At 40.0% G+C, this 21,603-nt stretch overlaps 1 protein-coding gene across 12 annotated transcripts in view; it reads right to left on the bottom strand.

Moving 5' to 3' along the window:
- Nucleotides 1-10,005: 10,005 nt before the first annotated feature.
- The window catches only part of DST (dystonin), a 326,171-nt gene continuing 314,573 nt past the window's right edge, over nt 10,006-21,603 (bottom strand). For 8 of the 12 annotated variants that reach the window (XM_068410532.1, XM_068410453.1, XM_068410461.1 and 5 more), the window contains 6 exons: nt 19,324-19,441; nt 16,940-17,008; nt 15,973-16,172; nt 15,395-15,505; nt 12,489-12,612; nt 10,006-11,068 (listed from right to left, as the gene is read on the bottom strand). In XM_068410532.1, coding sequence (XP_068266633.1) covers nt 10,803-11,068; nt 12,489-12,612; nt 15,395-15,505; nt 15,973-16,172; nt 16,940-17,008; nt 19,324-19,441 — 888 coding nt within the window. In that variant the 3' untranslated portion in view covers nt 10,006-10,802. The remainder of the gene's footprint in view (nt 11,069-12,488; nt 12,613-15,394; nt 15,506-15,972; nt 16,173-16,939; nt 17,009-19,323; nt 19,442-21,603) is intronic. The other 4 variants (XM_068410484.1, XM_068410542.1, XM_068410470.1 and 1 more) reach the window with 2 other exon arrangements.

Below are 21,603 nucleotides of genomic sequence, written 5' to 3'. Positions count from 1 at the left end.
CAATGCCTTCTCCACCAGATAATCCTCCATGAGTAAACACTGACATTTAACTATTTTTAAAATTAAACATAATTTAAATTTCCAGATAATTCGTGATGTCTTTTCAGACAAGAAGGATTTATGTTAAGACATAATTAAATAACGATGTGCTTGAAAGAGGGGGATGTTCTTCTCAGGTCGAGGACTTGATGAAGATTAGCAAGTGCCAAACCAGTTTCCTGATTTGCCAGCAAATTTCCTGAATATTCCTAGCCAAATTGCTTAATCTGCTGCTCCATTTCCTATCTGCAAAGGCGGCATATTCCTGCTTCTCTTCCTCTGCTCTTTAGCCATCTTGGTTGTGAAATGGTAAGAGCAGAGCAGCACTCTGCAGGGGTTACTGGTACTAGAATCAGGGACCAGCAGTGCCACAGTAATCACAGGTTTGTATTTAGGACGCTTCCTACAAGGGCTGAACACTTCTACCCTGTAGACAATTCTGGTATACGCTGCCTTTAGCAAATGTTTCTCTTCAGGCCACGTTGTTCAAAGCAATTCTAACTTCACCAGGAGGTGTTTTTCTGCTCTCCCATCTCGTCTGCTTTTTAATTTTAAACATATCTTTGCAGCAAAACTTAGATAACATGTTATCTCTAACATAAGAGAAAGTTTGGAAGTACACAGAATACTTACCCCTTTCTAAATCAACGACCTATTGGCCTCAGAAAAAAAGAGAAGGGAAAAAAAAGAAAAAAGTGTTTCAGTACATTTTAAATTCCATTCTCAAGGTGAGCTTTGTTTGTGATATGCTAGGAAGATATATGTATGAACAGGAAAAAATATCCTGGGGCAAACCATTGAAGATTAAAGTTAGACCTGCATTTATCTGGGATTTTTCAAAGTACTCATATATATTGACTTTTGCATTCTCACATTGCACTTCATTTCTCTGTTTCATTCAGCATAAGGAACAGAAGTACCAAATAGTCGTCATAATTTTTCAACCTAGAACCATGAAAACCAAGAACAAGAAAACTAACGCCCTATGAGCAAGAAATGCCATCTCCATTTTTCCAGCTCTGCTAGTCATCGCTCTCGATACAGCCTTCAGTTTAGCGAGAGAGGAAAAGTGCTGGCAAAGTGCCATAACCACTTCACCAGACCAGACAACAAAGAGTTAGAGATTTGAGAGGAGAGTCACCACCAGAAGTGCTGAAAACAGAAAGCGTTTTGTTATAGTAATGTTTATTGGAAACATAGCATCACCAAAGCATTTCTGAGGCAAACCAAGACTAGCCAGGAAACTATCGCATATGGTATTTTTCATATTTCCAGTAATTTGAATTTTTTGTTTGTTTTTTTTTAAGCTATAGAATGCACACCAACACAAGTGCTTTATACTCGTGCCTTACAGAAATGTAGCAAGAAATACCAGCTCAAGAAATGCCCTGATATCATCCAGCCTGACACACTAGCTTGCTTCTTTATACCATTTTGCAATGTCTGTCTGTGTAAAGACTCTCCCGATGTTGTATTGGCTTGAAGAAGCACTGTTCTTCTTCTGCTTTACTGCCAGAACAGAGCCCTGCCAAAGAACAACTATTGTCAGATACGACATTAAATCTGAGACTCCTTGTTTTCTTTTGTCTGGTCTTCCCTCCTGAAAGACTAACTGAAGAAAAACCTTGACAGAGAAACAACTAAACACCGATTTTAAAAAAATATAAATTTAACTTAGTTTTTGGCCATCTTTCTCCAGGCTTGACTGAGTCAATCCCAAACTCACCCCTCACCCACCCGCTCAGAGCCAACAAAACAGCTTTGTGCTGCAGGACTTGCTGCTCACAATTTAATTGGCAAGTTCTGCCAGTTATTTCTACTTGAATTGCATACTTATTTCAGACTTTAAGTAGGAACTATGCTTTAATATGCTTTTTCTTTGTCGCCTGTTGCAATGGCATTTTATCACTGTGATATAATGTCCTTGGATGGGATACGAACTAGGGCAAAGCCTTATGTCTGCAGGCACATGGATTTCAGCCTTATTTCTGCTATTCTAAGATATATGAATAAATTATGCTATGATTTTCTCTGACATGCATTGTTGACCAGATCTCTCCAGCGATAGACACAGCTGGTGCTCCAGCCTGAGACTACACATGTGAGTTACACAGTACAATTTACGGCAAAAATTCTTCCTTGCAAGTTAATCTCACAACAACAAAATGATGTCTTCTCCTCTTGGATTTTAATCCAACTGATTTTATCTCTAACTCTACCTTCCAAACTGTGTATACATCCTTGTGTTGGACTGCAAATGACCTCAATCTGGTAAGCTCACACACAGGCACTTAATCGCAAGAAGCCACCACTGATCCCCAAAACAGAACTCTCCAAATCACCACTTGATGTTAATGCAGCTGTCTAAAATATTGCCCATCCAACAGGAGCTTCTAAATGTTCTCAGTACTTTGACAATCATACTCTACACAATTATTGCACAATTATGCATTTTTCTTAGAGGGTTGGGTTTTTTTTAATGGTCAAATGACATCACTGTGCCTGAACTCAAACTCCCTCAACATCATTTGAGTACTCAGTTGAAAAAATTTGCTTTTATTTATGTAGAGTTGGAGACCACATCTTATACCCCAGAGTTTAATAACACAGCATTCAGGGCCAGAGTCTGCCTACTAATATAAGAAGACATAATACAAAAATACATTCCTGTATACAGCAGGACAGATGTCTAAGACAAGGAAAAGATTCCTTAATCTCTGCCATTTTGATTGAAAAACTCAGCTCCATCTGATAATCCCCCTTTTTAGTTTGCGTTGCTATTTAGGAAATTCCTGACTAATTGTCGACTTTGACTAGTGTTTTGCTAGACAAGAACAACATAAACCAGAGAAAAAGTTAATAAAACAAAGCAATGGGTCTGCATTTTCTACCTGTCTTTTCTGCCAAAACTAGTTTAACTCAAATCATAGTTAATAAAAACCACAGGAGACCATTCTGCCCTTTCCAACACAATGGCATTTTCTACAAAAACAAAAATTTTTATCTTTCTCAAAGACAGTTTTTAGAGGGATTAATTCTAAAGTTCAGCCATATTCTAAGAGAAAAGGAAAAACTTACTGCCTTCCATTAGGAGGAGAAATGAATACACCTTCAACAGCCCTTCCAACACAAAAATCACGGAGCTTTGTGAATAAAGAAACATGACCAAACAGGAAATCTTCACTACACACACAGTCCTGCTCTTGAGGGAAGGTTAGAAAAGAACAAACCGTATCTTACCAGTCTGAATCCCACTATTCTGTTACTCCTACAAGGTACTCGTATGCTGCAGTAAGTAGCATAAATCCTGGTCCACCTCCATGGACCAGCAGGACACATAAGGTGATGGCACAGTCCTAATTTCAGCTTCTGTGCAAGTACTTGGAGTTACAGATTCAATACACAGTTACACGTGTGCTCCTTCAGAAAAGGAAATCAGGTTTCCTGAATTCCCACCTGCCACACTCTTTCAGAAAGCCCCTGCGGAGGACACGAAGATGCTTAGATACCTGCCAAAGAGGAAACGCAAGAGCAGCGAACAGGCAATGTTGTTATTGATAACTATTCCTGACTAAGTAAAGTACTGTGGAAATTACTTGGGCAATTCTTGCTCTACATTGCCATCACTTCGTGATACAGCAACTGACTGAACGAAGCAGCCAGCCCTGAGCCTGATGAAGCCACCTGGCATTAGAAAAAGGACAGGTCCAACATGTGAGAACCTTCCCAGCACCAGCATGGTCTGGCGGGGGAAATACAGCCTCTGGCTATTGCAGAAGTCTTGTTCTCATGAAACTGGGCCACCAAGCAGCTCCCTGCCACCCACCAACTCTACCCGTAGACCGACTGCTGCTGCATTTTGTTACCCTCTGCCACAGAGAGGGCAGAGTTTCCCCCTGTGCTAACCCTAAGGCATTGCTCCTGCAATGGGGGGAGAGGGTGGGGCCGGCAGCCTAATGCCCCTGTAGCCACTACAGCCTGACGAAGGATTTGGGCTAGTGCTGACCAGGGTTGTTTTACTGGATGAGATCATGGCAACATTTTTGGAGAGTCATTCACACATCACTGGAAACAGAGTGGGAGCTCGGAGGGGAGGAGGAGCTCTCTCACATGGAAAGATTTAAAGCTACCAAATACTAAGTGCTCATTCAGGGGCTGAAGTTTCCATCAGTAATTAAGAAGAGCTTTTCCATTAGCGAGAGCTACATTAAAATTCTTTTGCATCATTAAGAACAAAACCCTTCTCAAAAATCTGGAAAGATTTAATAAGTCCTCATAAGCTGGGGAAAAAAAAAAAAGAGTGAAAAAGGGGGAAAAAAAAAAACCTGAATTGTGTGGGGGTAACAGATTACTAAAGATTATTTCTTCATTATTTCATCTCCCAGGTAAACACAGCATGTATATAAAAAAGAAATCACATGGAGAAGTCTCTTTTGGCTAAGTGATCACATCAGTGGACTTAGGAAGGCTTTCCAGCATCTGAAAGCACTGTGGTCAGGCTCACGATCTCCCCGAGCATCGGCAGAAATAACGAGCCATCGCCTCCTGACGGGCCAGTCCTCTCCAGCCGCTGCCAGGCCTCCCGGGCGAGGAGGCAGCTGTGCCAGCACAGGGACCATCACCGGGAGGTTCAGCCCAAGTTCAGGAGCTGCGGCTCACACGCCCTCCTCACCATCTGGCCACGTGGGCTGGAAAATTCAGTTTGCTCAGTTTAATAGGAAACACTGCAGAGCTGCTGTACAGTTCAGAACAACTGTACCAACTATTTTTGCAAATACACTCTGCGAGGAAAAAACAATAATAATGCACGGAAACAGCATTCACTGCCAGCGTTTTGCCTTCCTTTTGAGAAGGGCATTAGGCTCGCCTAACTTATTTGTGGTTTGTTTACTGCATCTCATTGTATTTTTACAGAACAAATTAAATTTGCTTTAAAATGAATGTCTATGTTTTGCCCTTGAGTTCCAATATAATAAACTGTGCTCTGGATTCATTTCTGACTGAATGGAGAGCTATTCAAAGAAATAGTTTTCAGTAAATATTCATCGCACCCAGAACTTAACACTTACTTACTTATATTTTTCTTCATTCCAGAAAGAGCTATTTATGCACGGCCACCCTCAATTGTGCTTATTTAGGAAGTAGACAGAGAAAAAAACCCAAAGCAATCACACCAAAGTAATGAATAGCTCACATCTTTTGGGAAAACCCCTTTCTGTTATCTTCCTCTGATCCCCAGGATGCTTGAAAGGAAGAGAAACATGTCAAGGTGGTATCCTTTTCACTGACTTAAGTTTTGAAATGCTTTGGGTCTTGAGGACGTGCATGGCCTGCCAGAGCGCCCCATGAAAGATGTGTTCATTTACGCTGACACCAGTGGATCCCAGTAGGATCAATGATTGGAAGACCCAAAGGAAACAGGATTTGCAGAGATATATGCGGCTGGGAGAAACACAGAGGGGAACACACTTCCTTATACCCAGTTTACTGCTGAAGGATCCCAGGAATGCTCAAAAGCTCCTCAAGTCTGAGAGCAATGATGTGACTGGATTCTTTGCCCATCTTACATGGTTTTCATTTCCTGAATGTGACTAGAAATGGTGCTAAATTTTATGACGGTCCATGCTTCCCATATCCCTAAAATACATTTAGTGCACCAAAAGGGTGTGTGAGTGACAAAAGCCAGCAGCAGCAGAACTTCCAAACCATTCATGAAAATCCCATCCCATGTTGCCCTTAGCTAGAAATAAACTCATTAATTTGGGGTGGGATTCGTTCTACTTAAATTCGCCATCTAAATGTTAGTTGGCTGGGGCTGAGCTAGTCGCTGCGGGATCCTCAGCGTCGCTGGAAAGCAATGCACACCTCCCAAGAGGCGCGATGAATCACAGCAACGCAGTGATGCTGTTTTCCAGAGCACCCTTCCAACAATGTGCACTTCAGGAACTTGTGAACCAGCGTTTGCAGCTTTGTGTTAAAACCTGTCAAGAGCTCCACGGCAGAGCTCTTCTATTAAAACTGACCACCTTCTCCTACACTGTCTTTCCTAGCTTTCAATGTGCTATTTACCCTTATGACGACCTTTCTTCTGATCCCGTAAGTGCCTACTTCTTTGACAACTTGTTGAACCTTTTTGCAAAGCCATGTGGTCTATCTCAACCATTGTCCACACTAACCGATCCTTTCAAGGGCTTCCAGGCAGCTTGTAAGGCATGACTTCCCTCCAGAACCTAAGCCAACTCTTCCATAGGGTATTTATTCAGGTTTCTACTGATATATTGTTGCTTCTGTCATTTTTTCAAGTCCAAACTGATCACTATTTTCCCAGAGCTTACCAGTACCTTGTAAGAAAAAGCTTGTATTATACGTTAAGACACTTTTCAATCCTCTCATGTTCACATGAGATGACTCCAGGCAGCAGCTCAGCTACTTCACCCTTCAGTTCCTGTAGCAGCCTTTGGTGAGCCCTACCTACTTCTGAGTACCTTGTTTTGTTGATTTGATCTATAAAGCTTCAAATCAGTGTTGCTGGAAGTGAAGCTACACCCCCTCTTCTGATCAGCAAATGTGGAATTGCTCAATATTTGCAGTATTTACAAGCCTGTTTTTTTAATCCTCATTTTGAACTGATTTGTTTCCTGTCTTATACTTTGATCACAGGCTTTTAAATATAGAGATTTTTTTTTTTACCATATGAACTCACTGCCTTTAAAAATAGCCCAGACAGTGCAAACTCTTCCTCTAGGTCCCCGTTATTCTGCCAATAAAAAAGGACTTGGAAGGACTTGGATCAAGCCCCAAAAAGAGGAAAAAAAAAATAATGGTGTTGGATATTTTTCTAAATGTTAGAAACACCATTGTGACCCCCACAAAAAGCTCCAACTCAGCTTTTCCTGTCAGGACAGAGCCATCATCACTCTGTCTGCCTCCTCCCAGAGGAACAAAAAACATTGCAGACGTTGACAGGGCCTGATTTATGGTTTGGGGTTCTTACTCATATTCAACCCTCCAAGTGCTAAGAACACATATTAACTTTCTCGTACGTACTCATCCAGGATGCCAGCTAAGTTACGCAATTCACCTTCATCACTCTTTCCTTCAACCTTCAAATACAGAAACGCAGTTTGAGCACCCTGAGCTGCAATTCAGACTATTTGAGCAATTTCAGTTCAGAAGAACTACTTAATTATGAAACGACAACCCCCGAGACTGTTTTAGCTTCAGGTCAGATACCACTTCATTTGTAACAGCCGAACTCTGAACAAGTCTTAACAGGAGGACTTCAATCTGCATAAAAAAACGCTCAAAAATGTCAGCCACCAACCGTTTTCATGCAAGTTACGTGAAATTTAAGCTGCTGCCTCATCCATTATTTCTGAAGAGCTCCCTTCTCCTCTACAACGTTACCCTTTTTAACAAATACTTTTTTTCTACAGAGATGAGTAATCTACCTGCATTTAAACTGCCAACACTATTGAAAAAAAAAGCAACCAAGTCAACCATCTCTCCCATCTCCATGTCTGCAAACAGGTTATTCAAATTCAGCAGCAAAAACAATTTTCATTAGCAAAGCAACTTTTCTTTGTTCTACAAAATTCCACTCACCTTGCATGAAGCTATAAACCCCCTTAACATCACCACTCTCTACTATGGCCCACAGTTAGGGCAAACATCGAACTAAATACCACTAGCCTAGGATGAGCTCAGATGCTACCATACAGCCTAAGAGCTGGGAACACCTGGAAACAGTTAGGGCAGCTGTACTGAGATGCGGCAAACCAGGTAATGCTTATTTTCCATCCCTGTGGTTAATTACAGAATATTACAGCAAGTGCTCAGCAACATGTCCTCTTGCCACACTGTGACCCAACGTATGTAAGCACTACGGCCCCTCTCTCATTTGCAAGCTGTGGGGTGTAGATAGTCTTGCCTGTCCTATTGCAGACATCAGCAGAGGCAGCTAGAGGTTCAAACGCTGCTGCTGACTATGGCATAGCTGCTTGCATCAGAGTTTATTTTTATGAAATGCATTAATTTTTAAATTAAGATTGCACATAACCTCATCCCTATGCTTCTGTGAAGAGAAGTGCCACAGGCAAAGCCTGAATTACTGTCATCTATTATATTAGCACGTAACAAAGTGTCTCACAAAACACCTGAACTGAAGCAGCGGAGGGTGCCTAGGCCACAAGCACCACTAGCTCTTCTAATGGTGCATTTTTTACTTACAGGTTTCATCTGCAAGATTTCAGAAGCTTCTGCGGACACTTTCCCATTTTGAAGGCAGCAAAACAGAAATGCAGAAAGCTGAAAATGACTGAAAAAGTGAAGGAACCTGGAACCGAGCCAGCTTTTCCACGTGCTAAATAGGCATTATTGGCCAAACAATATGGTTCTCGCAGCCAAAGGCTTTCCAACCCTTCTTCCCTCCCATCACCTCTGCACATTCACTGCACAGCAGAATCACAGAACACACAGGTGTAAGGGTCTAGGCCACACTAAAAGGTTGACTCTACTTACAGTCATCCAGCAGGCTGGGTGAATTTAGAGATCAACTGTTGTTAGATGGATGATAATAAAAGGGGGAAAATGCATCTCTGATGATGAGGTTATGTAAAAACTCACATGACTGAACAAGGTGGGGAACTGGTTATACGGCTGATCCTTCCTCTCTTGTTTATGCTGGTACCAAAGAAGAAATATTTTTGAATTACAGGAAGATGGAAACTGAATACCACTTTTCACAAAAATAGTTCACTGAAACTGAGTTACCTGTCACTTACTGTGGTTTGACCTCTCTTAAATGGTGCTGGCAGATAGTGACTCCTACCCAATGAGAACTTGCCTGTTAGCTGAGACCTTAGCAATTTCATTTTCTTCTTTACATCATGACTCCTTGTCCATGAGGACAAAGCTCAGATAATCCACATTTCTATGCACTTTATTTATTTATGTTGTAGAGAAACAATCACTGGACAAAGAGCAGCAACAGGAGAAGTGAAACATGGAAATAAAAAGCACCACAGCAGAGACTGATGCAGTAAGTATTCAGTAAATGTATGTGCCAATTCCCAAACCAGCTGCAGTAGGGCTGGTTACTGTCTGCTTTCCACAAACACTCATACAGCTCTGTGTTGAGGAAATCCTGACACAAGTGGATTTTGATTGATTAAATTATCTTTTCAGTAATATTTTTTCATTTCTTATAAACTGATTGTGTGAGTCAACTTGTGAGCCTGCAGGAAGCTCGTAACAACTCAGAAAACATCGTCTTAGTAATACTGCCGGTATGTGCTAGTACCAAACACAGATATCACCATCACCTGCATGTGATCAGCTGAGCTTCTGCTTCATTTTCAGCATGCTAAGGGACCAACCATAAACCAGTCTTCCCCTAAAATTCCTATACTAAAGGTATGGCATTTTCTGGTATACGAATGGTCAGGTTTAAGACTGTTTGGTCTGCCGTGTTGGCCAAATTCTACCTGAGTCCTTCTGATATTATCAAAGAGCACTTTGAATTTCTAGGGATTCTGTCACTACATACTACAGCATCTACCCAGCCATTCTACAGCGATCCCATTTGAAGCCACATCCTTTTCCCGCTGAAAACGAACTATTATTAATCCTTTCAAAGAATCCATCAACGGCAAGAATATTTCACTGACAAAAAGAGCAACTGAATTACTCTTCACGCCTTTCATGCATGGTATATAAGTGTCACAGTTTAATATCAAGAAAATAATTGTCGACACACAATAATTACATATAATTTCATAAATTATATATGTGCAATTTAGTGTTTTATTAAACAAATACAGTAGCTAACCAAAATCTGATTGCTGATAATGGGAAATTACATTAAAGCCTACATTACTATGGTAATTACTGGTCATCTGAAATGATATATGCCTAAAACACAACGCAGAAAATTATCTTCCTGTGAAATAAGAAATACAATAGAAATAAAATTAAGGGACATGTTTATTTCGGAGCTTTCTGCAAGCAAAATTGCTTTGATACAAAATGAGTTCAATGATACAGTGCTACCATCCACTCAAGCAAAAGAAAACCTCACATTTACATGAATGCACTTTATATTGATATTCTTACAGAATAATAGTTCAGATATCCAGAATGTGTCTGGCCTCCTTGAAAGCAATGGCACAGAAATGCTGCAAGGTATTGGAGTATCATATCACTGGCGAGTGCTTAATTAACTCTGTGAGTTCTCCGAGAGATGCTGTATAAATAAGGGTACTGTGAACGTGGGTTTGTATTCCTTAGTAGTTTTGACTTATATCCTTTAGTGTTTGTTTAGTTAGCTCAAAATGTGTAATTGTCTCTTTTGGCTTTTTAGTATTCTTTTTCTTTTTTAAAGAAAAATCATGAGGTATCCTTTACTGTTAACTAGTTATGACATAGTGACAGGCTTATTTTATTCAGGTTGCAGAGACTTACTGTACATTCAGTACACTGTACATTCGGCAATTATTTTTAGTGTACTTTCTACACATTACTGTGTACAACTGTTAGTTTACATTAAAACTCTTCCCCCTTCTCACAGGATATGGCATAAACAAAAACAAATCTGACAAAAATTATACACATAAAATAAGAAGACAAATACACAAATAAGGCCATCTGCAGAATTAAAAATCCACCTCTTGCAATATTTCACAATAATTTCTACATCATATTTTACATCTTACGAACTTAAATACTTAATGCAAAAGGAAAAGACCTTTATGGAGCCAATCATATTATCTCTTCAAGGATTTGTCCAGTTTGCTGGCTAGTGGCCTTCTCTGGGGAGTTGGAATTTTAGAAGGCTTGGCTGATCCTGGCCGAGAACCTGCTCGGGGTGTCGGTCTGCTTGTAGCAGGAACAGTCTCTGACGTATCTGAGCATACAGACTGGATTTCTGAAATGTCAAAGTCAGATGCGTCACTGCCTCGGCGGCTACTTGACCTGCTGCCAGCCTTGCTTCCTGCTCGGCTTCCAGGTCTGCTTGGTGTTCTTCTGATTTCTAGAAAGAGAAAAGATATCCATCAGTATCAGAGGTAAGGATGGAAAAGGTGTGCAGGTCTTTCCTAGGTATTTGGCAACACCAAAAATTCCTCACTGCACAGACTAAACTTTAGACCTCTGCCAGGCAAGCTAGACGATGATCAAAGTTCACCTTGATATTAAACAAGAGCATAAAACAATGCCCCGTCCTCCCACTAAAGAGAAGGAAATGTGAGATCAAATGCTGAGACATAGTTCTTTCGCCACTAGCATATCTCATTAAAAATGTATTATCCTAGCAACTTTTCTTGGTTTACTAGACATGGATCATATATTCACTCAACAGCCAGTCCCCTTCTTTCCCCTGTCATTTTCTCAGCTATGACTTGAAAGAATTCAGTATCTGTCCTCTTCATGCATTCAGGATTTCCCAATATATGCACCTTGGAGATGGAGATGAATATCCCAACTTTTAAATGTGTACCTCTCTTCTTCTAAAAAATCAAAACCATACAGTTGAAAGCTGCAAGTAAACAAGGGCAGAGTATACATCCTCTCAAACAAAGGGCTGAGTAAATGAGCTCTCAGCAAGCCTGCTAAAGTGAAAGCCTGCCCAGACAATGTGCCATGAAGAAAAAACCACAACAAAGAATCTTAAACAGAAACACATTCATGTGGTTTTCCATAATTTTCCAATTACTTATTGAATCTTTTTGATCTTGACAAATCTGGTTCCTTGTATGCATGAAGAACACCAAGTTGAAACTGAAATCTCAGGTGGCTCATTTTTCAAATCACCTACAACTTAAAAGACATCTCCTCTTTGAACATGATTTTCCAGTACTGCTCAGTACACTCCGCAGAGCTTAAGATGCGAGAGAAAGCCAGCAGAGCTATCTTCTGTTCTAACCACCTAGCCCTCTCCCTTACACAGAGCTGCTCTGAGGATCCTGGGAGAGCACAGCTTCACTGCTTTCTATTTTCATATACTGTTTTAAAAATCTCTATGGGATATTCCATTAATAAGGTCACCTACAGCTGCTCCCTGCAGTTCTTCTTTCAAAAGAAATGGACAAGTCGTGATTAAGTGACCCCTTTGCTCCATCACAGTTGAGCATAACTTGAATACTGTGAAGAACTGAACCCTTTCTAAGTAAATGCTTCTTCCCAAGTTCCTTAGGCAGATATTAGATATACCATTGTCAAGAAGGCTGCAGTCATGAATTTGCACATCCAGAGCTGAACACACCTGCTGCACAACATGAAGGGAGGACCATTATCCTGATTACGTGCACCCTTGGCAATACGAATCTGGAGACAACAGGATTTTCACTCCTTCCCACTCTTCTGACATCTCCCTTGCACCCTAACATGACCCTAAGTATTCAGGTGGAAAACAAAGCAAGTGGTAGATCAAGCTCTAAAGACAAGACACTCACCTGCAAACTGAGCTCTAACTCTGGTAGCTGCTGTTGACAGGATGCCGCTGTCTTCTCCAGAGTGGAAACTCTTCCCTGACAAATATCCTGGCAGTCTGAGTTTACTTCCTTGAATTGGTGTTCCCTATGCACAAAAGCAAAACAAAACAAAAACAAACAAACAAACAAAAAACAAACAAACAAAAATATGTTTTTTTCCAGTTGTCACTCCTGGAGATAAGGTCTGGAATTATGTAGGACATAGCTTACATTATGATCATCAGAACAACATTCACTGTGAATCTGAAATACTGGTTTGAGTCACCATGGACATTTGTCATGATGTGAAGTTTTGAACATTCCTTTAGCAGTTAGTATTTGAAGTAATGCAAATGTAAAAGAACAACAAAAAGTCACTTTAACAGTCTGCTGACATTAACATTTTAGCATTCTTTGTGTGTATTTCAATGCATATAAAGAAAGAAAAATGTTACCTTCTTATAATTAGTCAAGCACATAAGATTAGTTGATGGTACATGACTTAAATAAACAGAGACATGTAGCTGAGGTTTTATGTCTGCATAGCTTGACTCTCCATCATCCTGACTGTGGTTATAGGCGGTAGATACACTTGTTTCAATTTTATAAATATTTTGATGGTAAAACAAAACTACCACATTTCAAAACCTTTTGCTAGAAAAAAGCAGAAAAAAAGACATAGAACTAATTAAAAAAGTTCTAGTTGTCAATATATGGTCTGAAATGTCTCTGCTCCATAGTCTTATGCTGTCTGCTTTCTCATTTCTGAAATAAAACGAGTCTTGATTACAATCTTCCCCAAATGGGAAGACTTCTTTCAAAGCCACAAGAAACAAATCCTCAAATCTCAAAATGCATGTAACATAGTAGATGGGAAGTGTATGCAAATAAGAGGAAAACTGCAGTATTCATACTCACTTAATCAACACAAAAATACTGAGTAAATATCCAAAAAGAAGAACAAACAGGGCAGTGATGAACGTGGCACGTTGAGTGGCCTGGATCCCAGGATCCTCTGTGCCTTTGATCCCCATACAATGCGGGGGCAGAATTAGGTACTGAAAACCAAGATCCAGAGGAGCATGTTGGGAGCTGCCTAGAGCTAAGCACTGGGTGGAGGCCAGCTCGGACCACCTCTGGCACATCTGAACAAGAGTATTTTGATGCTACAGAGCAGACAATCTGCTGGCTCTGACAGGGATGGTCACAATGTCAAACTCTCTTTAAAGCCAAGTACAAGTGCTTAACGTCTGGTCAGCCACACATTGGAAATGTCTGCTACACAGAGACTGCTCAGGAGGACAAGGAGAAAGGGCATGCTCTCTATTACCCTCCTGAAGCTGCTGCACTTTGGGCAAGGCATTGAGGTAGAATCACTGGGGCAAGAAAAAAAAAGAGATGAAGCTTTTTCTTCAGTTTAGCCCTAAACCCAAACACAGTCTACACATAAAATACATAACTGCCCTCTGGGGCAGAAAATGCTGCAGAATGCCTCAGAAATTCACTGCAACCTACCCCAACCCCACTCGTTCCACTTATAATCATAAACCGTGTTGGGTTACATAAAAGAAACTCACTCAAACTACTGGCAGTTGTAAGAGCAGGTGAGAAATACAGTGCCCCAATTTGAAATCAATGCCAACTGCTTTCACCTTATTGTAAATCAACGAAAACACCACCTTTCCATGTCTATAAACCCTTTAAAGTACCATCAATTAATCTTACAGTTCAGTTACCAGCTAAGAAATGAAAGAAAATACAAGAATATATTAGAAACCGACAACTGACTCAACTTTGTGCTGCTGTTAATCATTCTAAGCACCAGCCCCATGGGCTTGAAGTGCTGTGTACATACACACGCCTGCAGTGTGCACAAGTAAGGCACCCTCTCTCACAGAAGGAGGGACTGAAGAGTTCATTATGCATCTTGGAGCAAAGCCACGCCGAGGTCATGTAAACTTTGCACCGGAAGGAGTCACATGAATAGCAAGAGGCATCAAAGCACAGATATGTGAAAAGCAGATACAACAGAGGTGATGGTAGCACAAGCTGCCCCTCACTGAGCCCTCCGTCTAACCCAGGGCAAGAATAACTCCTACAAGTGACAAGTCAGTTTGCAGCCTGATCCAGCTGCAATGTTTCACTGACTGCAACGACATTAGAGGAGACACTTTGGCTCCAAGCCCATTCAAATTCTGGTCATACAGCTTAATTGCCAGCACAATCCTAATTGCTATACTAGCAGTTCCTATGTAAGTCATGGGCTGGAAATAAGAGCAAAGCTCGGTTTCTGTTAAGTCATCAAATAGCTATCTTATTAGAGCAACGGTTGGTCACTACTCCCCTAAATGAAACCTGCAGTTGTTGGAAAGATTTATATATCACAGTCAGTCTTTTATGCCATCTTCTTCACAGTGATTGGGTATTTCTTGATTTAGTGGTTTTGCACTGGAGATCATAATTTATTCATCTCATTTCTGCAGTTCATTATATTACAGTACATTATGAACTCAAAGTAAACAATTTTACTAAAGAAACCTGCAGAGTATATGAACTGCTTTATTAAAAAAAAAGTAGTTTTCCATATTTGCTCATCCCATTCATTGCATACTGTTATGATTTATTAACCATTTGCACTTGAAACATAAATTCATTGAGGCTGAGTTTTCCCAAAAGTCAAAAACCATAACAAACAGAACATCAAAAATAAAACCTTGGGGAAAAAAAAAAAGGAAAACAAAAATTTGACAAAGGTCTAAAATAAAGACAATGCATTAATATGTAAAGGACGTTGCAGCTCTGAAGCACTGAAACTCTAGTGGCTGTTAGTGAAGTGACAGTTTTAGTGAAGGAAGGTCATTAGACGAGAATCTCTGTCCTTACGGTACCTCTGCAGATGACCCTTGATAGTCTGAGGATTCTGGTGGCTTAGGAGGAGTTGACGTTTTGCTGTTTGTCAACCATGGCTTACCATAGTTGCGTGTTAAATGATGGGGTGTCTGTATGAAACAATGGTAAATCAAAATATGAAGGACAGTAGATGGAAAACAATGTCACGGAGAAGGATAACCAGGCTTTCACAGGGAGATCAAATCTCACAGTAGAAATAAAAACTAAGCAGAAAGAGTTGATGACAAATGTTCTGAAACGAAGAGATGGCACAGAGCTTATTTTTTAAGTGAAATGGAGAGGTTCACTGCTCTTTCCGAGCTTATTCCCAAATTGCCAGTTAGCTCATGCGGCACCTTATATGTAAAGAATTTGTCTATTCCCATGTTGCAAACAAACAGTAGAGGAAATACACTGAAAAGACTTCTCAGCTCCTCCCCAGACTATGAAATACAATTGAGATACTTTTTCCGTATCAGCTAGCGAAAGCACCAATATTGTTGGAGCAAGGAAGAAAAAAAAAAATAAATCTATACCCCATTTTTTAACCAGTGCAGTTTGGTACACTTCTCCTTACCTTCGGCGTACTTGTAGCAACTACTTGTGGGGCACCTGCCTGGCCAGCTTGACTTGACAAAGAAGTAGATCTGTTGGGAGAAGCACCCCTTGAAGTGGGTCGCGATCTACGGCCCCTTGGTCGGAAAGCTGTCATGCTCTGACTGGCACCATCTGCCAAGATGAACTTTTCACGCAGCTCCACATTTGTCCTGCCTTTAGCTGCAGCAAAGAAAGGTGTTCAATAAGTCCAATATTAAAATTGTCGCAAGGCTGTTTATTGTCATTTTTGCCATGCCAACTCCAACACATTTCAACAATAAATAAAATGCATTACTGTGTAATGCATTTATTTTGGACACAGAAGAGTTATGTGCAGAACTCACTTATTCTAATACTTTATGCCAGCAGGAATGAACCACTGTCAAAGGAAGTCAGCGTGATAATGGAATGCTCAATGTGCTAAACCATTGTTAATCAATCAACTATTAATACACAGACACAACCTGATGAGCAGTTTCGCTAACTACAGCTACTCATAATAAATAATACTTGCTTGGATGTTCCAAAAAGAAATTGCTAAGTACAAATTACAGGAAAGCAGCAAATATATTTGTTCAAAACTACGAAGTTATGTAGTTTGGCAACATGCAATGACGAACATAAAATCCAAACTATGATGAGGTAATTGGTGGCTAAGCACTCACACAGACATACAAACACACAAATGAGAGAATGTTTCGCAAGAAGAGATGCAAGATATGTTAGCGTTTAACTGTGTCAGTGTGAATGACAATTGTTTTTGAAACACTCTTCAAGCATGTAAAAAAAAATTAGCTCGCAAAGCACCAGCCCATGTAGGAACACATTAAGCTAAGTGTGATGGGTGAAGCGTATTGTTAAAAGTATATATATATCAAAAAAGTGGAAAGGAAATGAAGAGAGAGGAGAAGAGGAGGAGAAGGAGACAAAGAGAGGGGTTTGCCAACCTATAGTAGGCTGAGTGGTAATTGAAGAGTTTGATTCCGAACGTAACATTTTACTCCCGTGATGATGAACTAGAAAAAATGACACAGGACATGGGTCACATTAAAGAAAATCGTTAGCAGGAGAAGAAATCAAGTACAGCAGCTACATATGCAAGAGACTCGGAGCTCCATGCCAAAAGACAGGACTCAGAGCAAAAGTTGTCTCTAAGTGCTCTGAGGTGAGTTCTCAAAGGTCTCCTAGGCAAAAAGGAAACAGACTCAGCTGCAGTCCCAAGCCTACTTGTGTAGCAACGGTATTATCTGCTGACATAAAGAAGTAATATAAGCTAAAACTGTTTTACATGACTAGGCCCAATACTTTTAAAGCTTTAAATGTGATTCATCTGAATACATGAGAAGCCCTTGGTGGAAACGCAGATTTGCTAGGTGAAGTGCTCAAAGAAAAGTCGGAACCTGCACCACTGACATCAATGACTACTTTGCATCCCTGACTTCAACAAGACTAGGATTAGGTACCAATGCACGAAGTCCAGTCTCTGGGTGATGTTATAGAGATCAGTATATTCCTTTAGACCCACTGTGCTGACTTACTCATCTGCTCATGTACTTCCCATGAACAAGGGATAAAGTACCGTAGCAAATACTATTGAGATACATAGAATGCAAGATTTATTAAAGAAGAGGAGATAAAGTTCCAAAGGACTCTTAATCTGAGGACATTAATAAGGAATTCCAATAAATTAATTAGATAGTAATTAAGTATTGTTTCTGTCAGTGTCAACCCAAGGAATTACAACAATTCAATAGGCCTGAGAAAAATGTTTGGGATACATCAAAACTAACCAAGTTAACCCTTCAATGAAGTCAGATATTTTGAGGCACATCTCATTTTCCACTACCCTACACTTTTAAGGAATAGGAGTAGAAAGCTATAAAATTAGGATAGCTCTGCAGACATGAATGACCCAGCTACAGCAGCAGGTCCGGAATCAGATGCTAAAGTTAGGCCTGTGGTCAAACACCAACAAATGTAATATTACTGTTAAATTTATTTAATAACAATATACACAGTATGTTGGTAAGCAAAAGGACTACTTTTTAATACTGTTGGAAAACTCACAGATGTCATCACAGAATTATGACAGCTCTTTTATAATACTATGATGAGAAGTTTTATGTGTTTCTATGCCTTAGTGTCAGCCCTTACGGGGTTCTCTGGTAGCTTATTTTTGGATTTAACATCCTTGTCTTAGCATGACAATTAGTACAAATACAAGCTGTCCAGCCTCTCAAGGTCTGTATTGAACTGCTCAGAAACCTTGGTCACATGTGTGAGACAGCTAACACACGAGTAAGATCAGCAGGACAGGTGGTCTCTCTTGTCTTCACGAGTTCGCTTGTCTCTCCTGAACTCCCCTGTGCTATTCTTGTGCTATTACAGTATTGATTATAATTCTACAGAGCCCCTGAGAGGTAAATTGCAGTAAAATTAATACTTACAGTTAAAAGGACAGAATTACCTAGTTACATAATATTCGTTCACTCTGGACACAGTCATTATTATACTTTCTGCAATTTTACTACTCTGGCTATTATTTGACTTGTATCTCTCCCACTCCCTTCACAAATGGCTTCTTTCCTATCTCCAGTTGTTCCTCCAAGAACAGTCCCAGACAGACCCTACTTTCCCACCACAAAAGTAGGCCTTCCAACAAACTAAGATGTCATTACATTGCTGTGTACTGATAAAGCAATGCATTTGATACAATGCCCAGGAGGGCATGGTGATAGAGTGCTCCCTGCTTCCCCAGAGCACAAAGTCCTCCTTACCAGAGCATCTTCCACTTGCTTTGTACGAGGCTCAGGGCTCTGTGAAGTGGTTCTGGGGAGGATGCCAATGAAAAGACAGGGCTACAAAGGCAGAGCCTGAAAGCCTGGGCACAGCCACTGGCCAGAGAAGTTTTTTGCATTGTTGCTGTTACTCTTCAATTCAATTGCCTTATTTTGATTTATTGCCTTAAAACCTCTCTCTTGCTGAGAAGGCTTTATTGGACATTTCTGTGTGCTGTTTCTGCCAAGTCATACAAGCAGCTTACATGCCATGAACTCTATCTGGGCTAAGTTCAATTCTTAATTACGCCACGCTAACGCTGGAGGAACTGTGCAGAAGACACCACAGTTATCTAGACATACATCAGTGCAAGTGAAGAGAATCTTAACCATGGGATTTAAAGTTTACAAAAACAGATTATTACGTGACATTTAATGAGATGATGTTTACAGAACTGGCATTTTATACAATTCAATCTCCATCTTGAGACAATGAAGGGTGACTGCATCCAAATAATTAGCTGCATGTCCATTTTACCAGTGGTGTTACATACCCCTGCAAGGATCATTTTTCACTAAGAACTCATCGAGTGCCATCCAGCCACCTCCAACACGAACCATGACTGTACTTCTTAGGATACGAACAAGGCGCAGTTGTTGAGAGTCACCAAACTGCAACAAAAAATCAAACAACAGTCTGAGATTCTCATTCATTCAGATGCAGTTCAACGCTGATAGGCTAAAAATCAGACACTTAAAAAAGTTTATTTCGATATTTAATTATTAGTAAATGCTAAAAAATCAGATTTATTTATGCAGATTATTAAAGCTGTTAAAGATTTCAAATCAGATGCCACTGTATTAATCCAAAGGAGATGGCAGGACGGTAAGAAAGAATCTCAGGTTTAATTTTATGCTTGATTCGCAAATGTCTGAGCTCATAAAAGGAAGGAAAATTAGTAACACATTATTTAACTAGTTACAATCTGTGTTTGTGCAAATTAGTGAAGACTTATTTGCATTATTTCACTGTTAAAATCTTAAGCAAACTCTCTCTTCTGCAACAGTCTAGTTTTTAATTATGTCACCTGAAAGGAAGGCAGCATCACTTTAAATGACTAGTGTGTGGGCTGGAAATTCAACGCATTGTGAGTGTTGCACAGTTCTATCAATTTATTCACTTATAGGGATATTTTCAGGTATAGCGTTGACACTGCTCACCTACAGCAAGGTGTATGTGGGGAAGGGAACATTAAAGAAGCAGTGATGATTGATAGCTATCATTATTGGCCTTTGTTATAAACCGTTTGTCACTCCTCTCTCTACACATGGAGGTTCCTCACAATTCAGAGATGCACAAAACCCTGTTTCATACTAACTCTTGCACTAGCCCGTTCTTCCTTTGGGCTGATGGCAAGGCCTAACTTACGTTTTGCTCTTGAAACCTGTATAACAAAACCTGTATGCAGTGTCTCTGTTCAAATTCAGATCAAAGAAAACATGACCAAAATGATGACCCCACGATCTCATGAAAACTAACCAGAAGAATTCAGTACTTTTTAGCCAATGCCACTAAAATATTTATTTTTATATCAGATCATCAGGCCAAGTGTAGTGCTCTCACACGCAAACATGCAGAGCACTCACCGAAACCAATGGGAGTCAAATACACCTCTTTGGGACAATCTTTGACCCTCAGAGAAGGCTGGCCATAGTTCAACTGTACCTACTTGCTCCAGTGAGAGGACTGAATTGCTTTAAATGCAAACCACACAAACGTGCTCCCTACTTGTTAAATGACTTTAGTTATTTGGTACTACTTAAGCTGAGAAGAGAGAATAAGTTTAAAGGAATATTACTTTTCGGAACCAAACAAAAGCAAAGCTTGCCATTTAATTCAATAATAAATTTTTCGTTATAAATAAGAACATTCACATAAGCATTATTTATAAGGGCTTTTTAATAATGCATTCAATATGTGCCGAACAAAGAATCATTTTACATATGTAGATCGAAGTTAAAAAGAGAAGTGGCCTGCCAATCGATGCAGTTTATTTTCATTGGCTTGTTTCTAACGAGAATTTTTTCTAGAGTTTCTAAAGATCCTGTCTTTTTTCTTTTCTTTACTTGTTTCCCCATCTCAGTTTAATTCTTCAGTTAGACTCTATCAGGCAACTACACCAAGGGTCAGATATGCTTTAGAAACTGCCTAGGCTGTGGTTAATTCAGACAGTGGAGCTTCTGGAGTATAACGCAGGTATCTACCAAGGCATTTTTTCTAATAGTAACTCAGTCCATTTCCTTCTTAAAATAGTCTGGATACCAACTTTCCTTGAACAACATTTACCATTGTTTCAAATAATCAGAGGTAAAAACACTGGGACAAAAACACGAAGGCAGTCTAGTTTAAGCTACAAAAAGGCCTGTTCTTGACAATAGCCATACAACAACACTGTCACTAGAGAAGCCTCAGTCAACATGCTGTAGGTGCTTTTTACTATGATGCTGTTCTGCACCAGAGTGTGACAGAGTTAGACGCTAACCTAAGAGTTAGACGCTTTCAAAAAATACTGTATTTTTCCCAGACCTGAGAGTACAGATGGCAGATAAGAGGATTGACATAACTTCAACTAGTCTTTTCAAACAGAGGCTTGTTCTATACGTGGAAAACATTTTAAATTATTACTTAGATATGCTGCTTGAGGCATGTGGTAAAATTATCCACTGCTCTTTGTGCTTTCTTCTATACTTCAACAGGCTTTGCCAGTAAATAAGAATGCAACTACATTTTCACCATCTCTAGATTTAAAATGGCTAATGCTTTTAACACTAGC

This window comes from Nyctibius grandis, chromosome 1, assembly GCF_013368605.1.
Source record: "Nyctibius grandis isolate bNycGra1 chromosome 1, bNycGra1.pri, whole genome shotgun sequence".
NCBI lineage: Eukaryota > Metazoa > Chordata > Aves > Nyctibiiformes > Nyctibiidae > Nyctibius > Nyctibius grandis.
The sequence above is the reverse complement of the archived record's forward strand: the minus strand, read 5'-3'. Positions and strand labels throughout refer to the sequence as shown.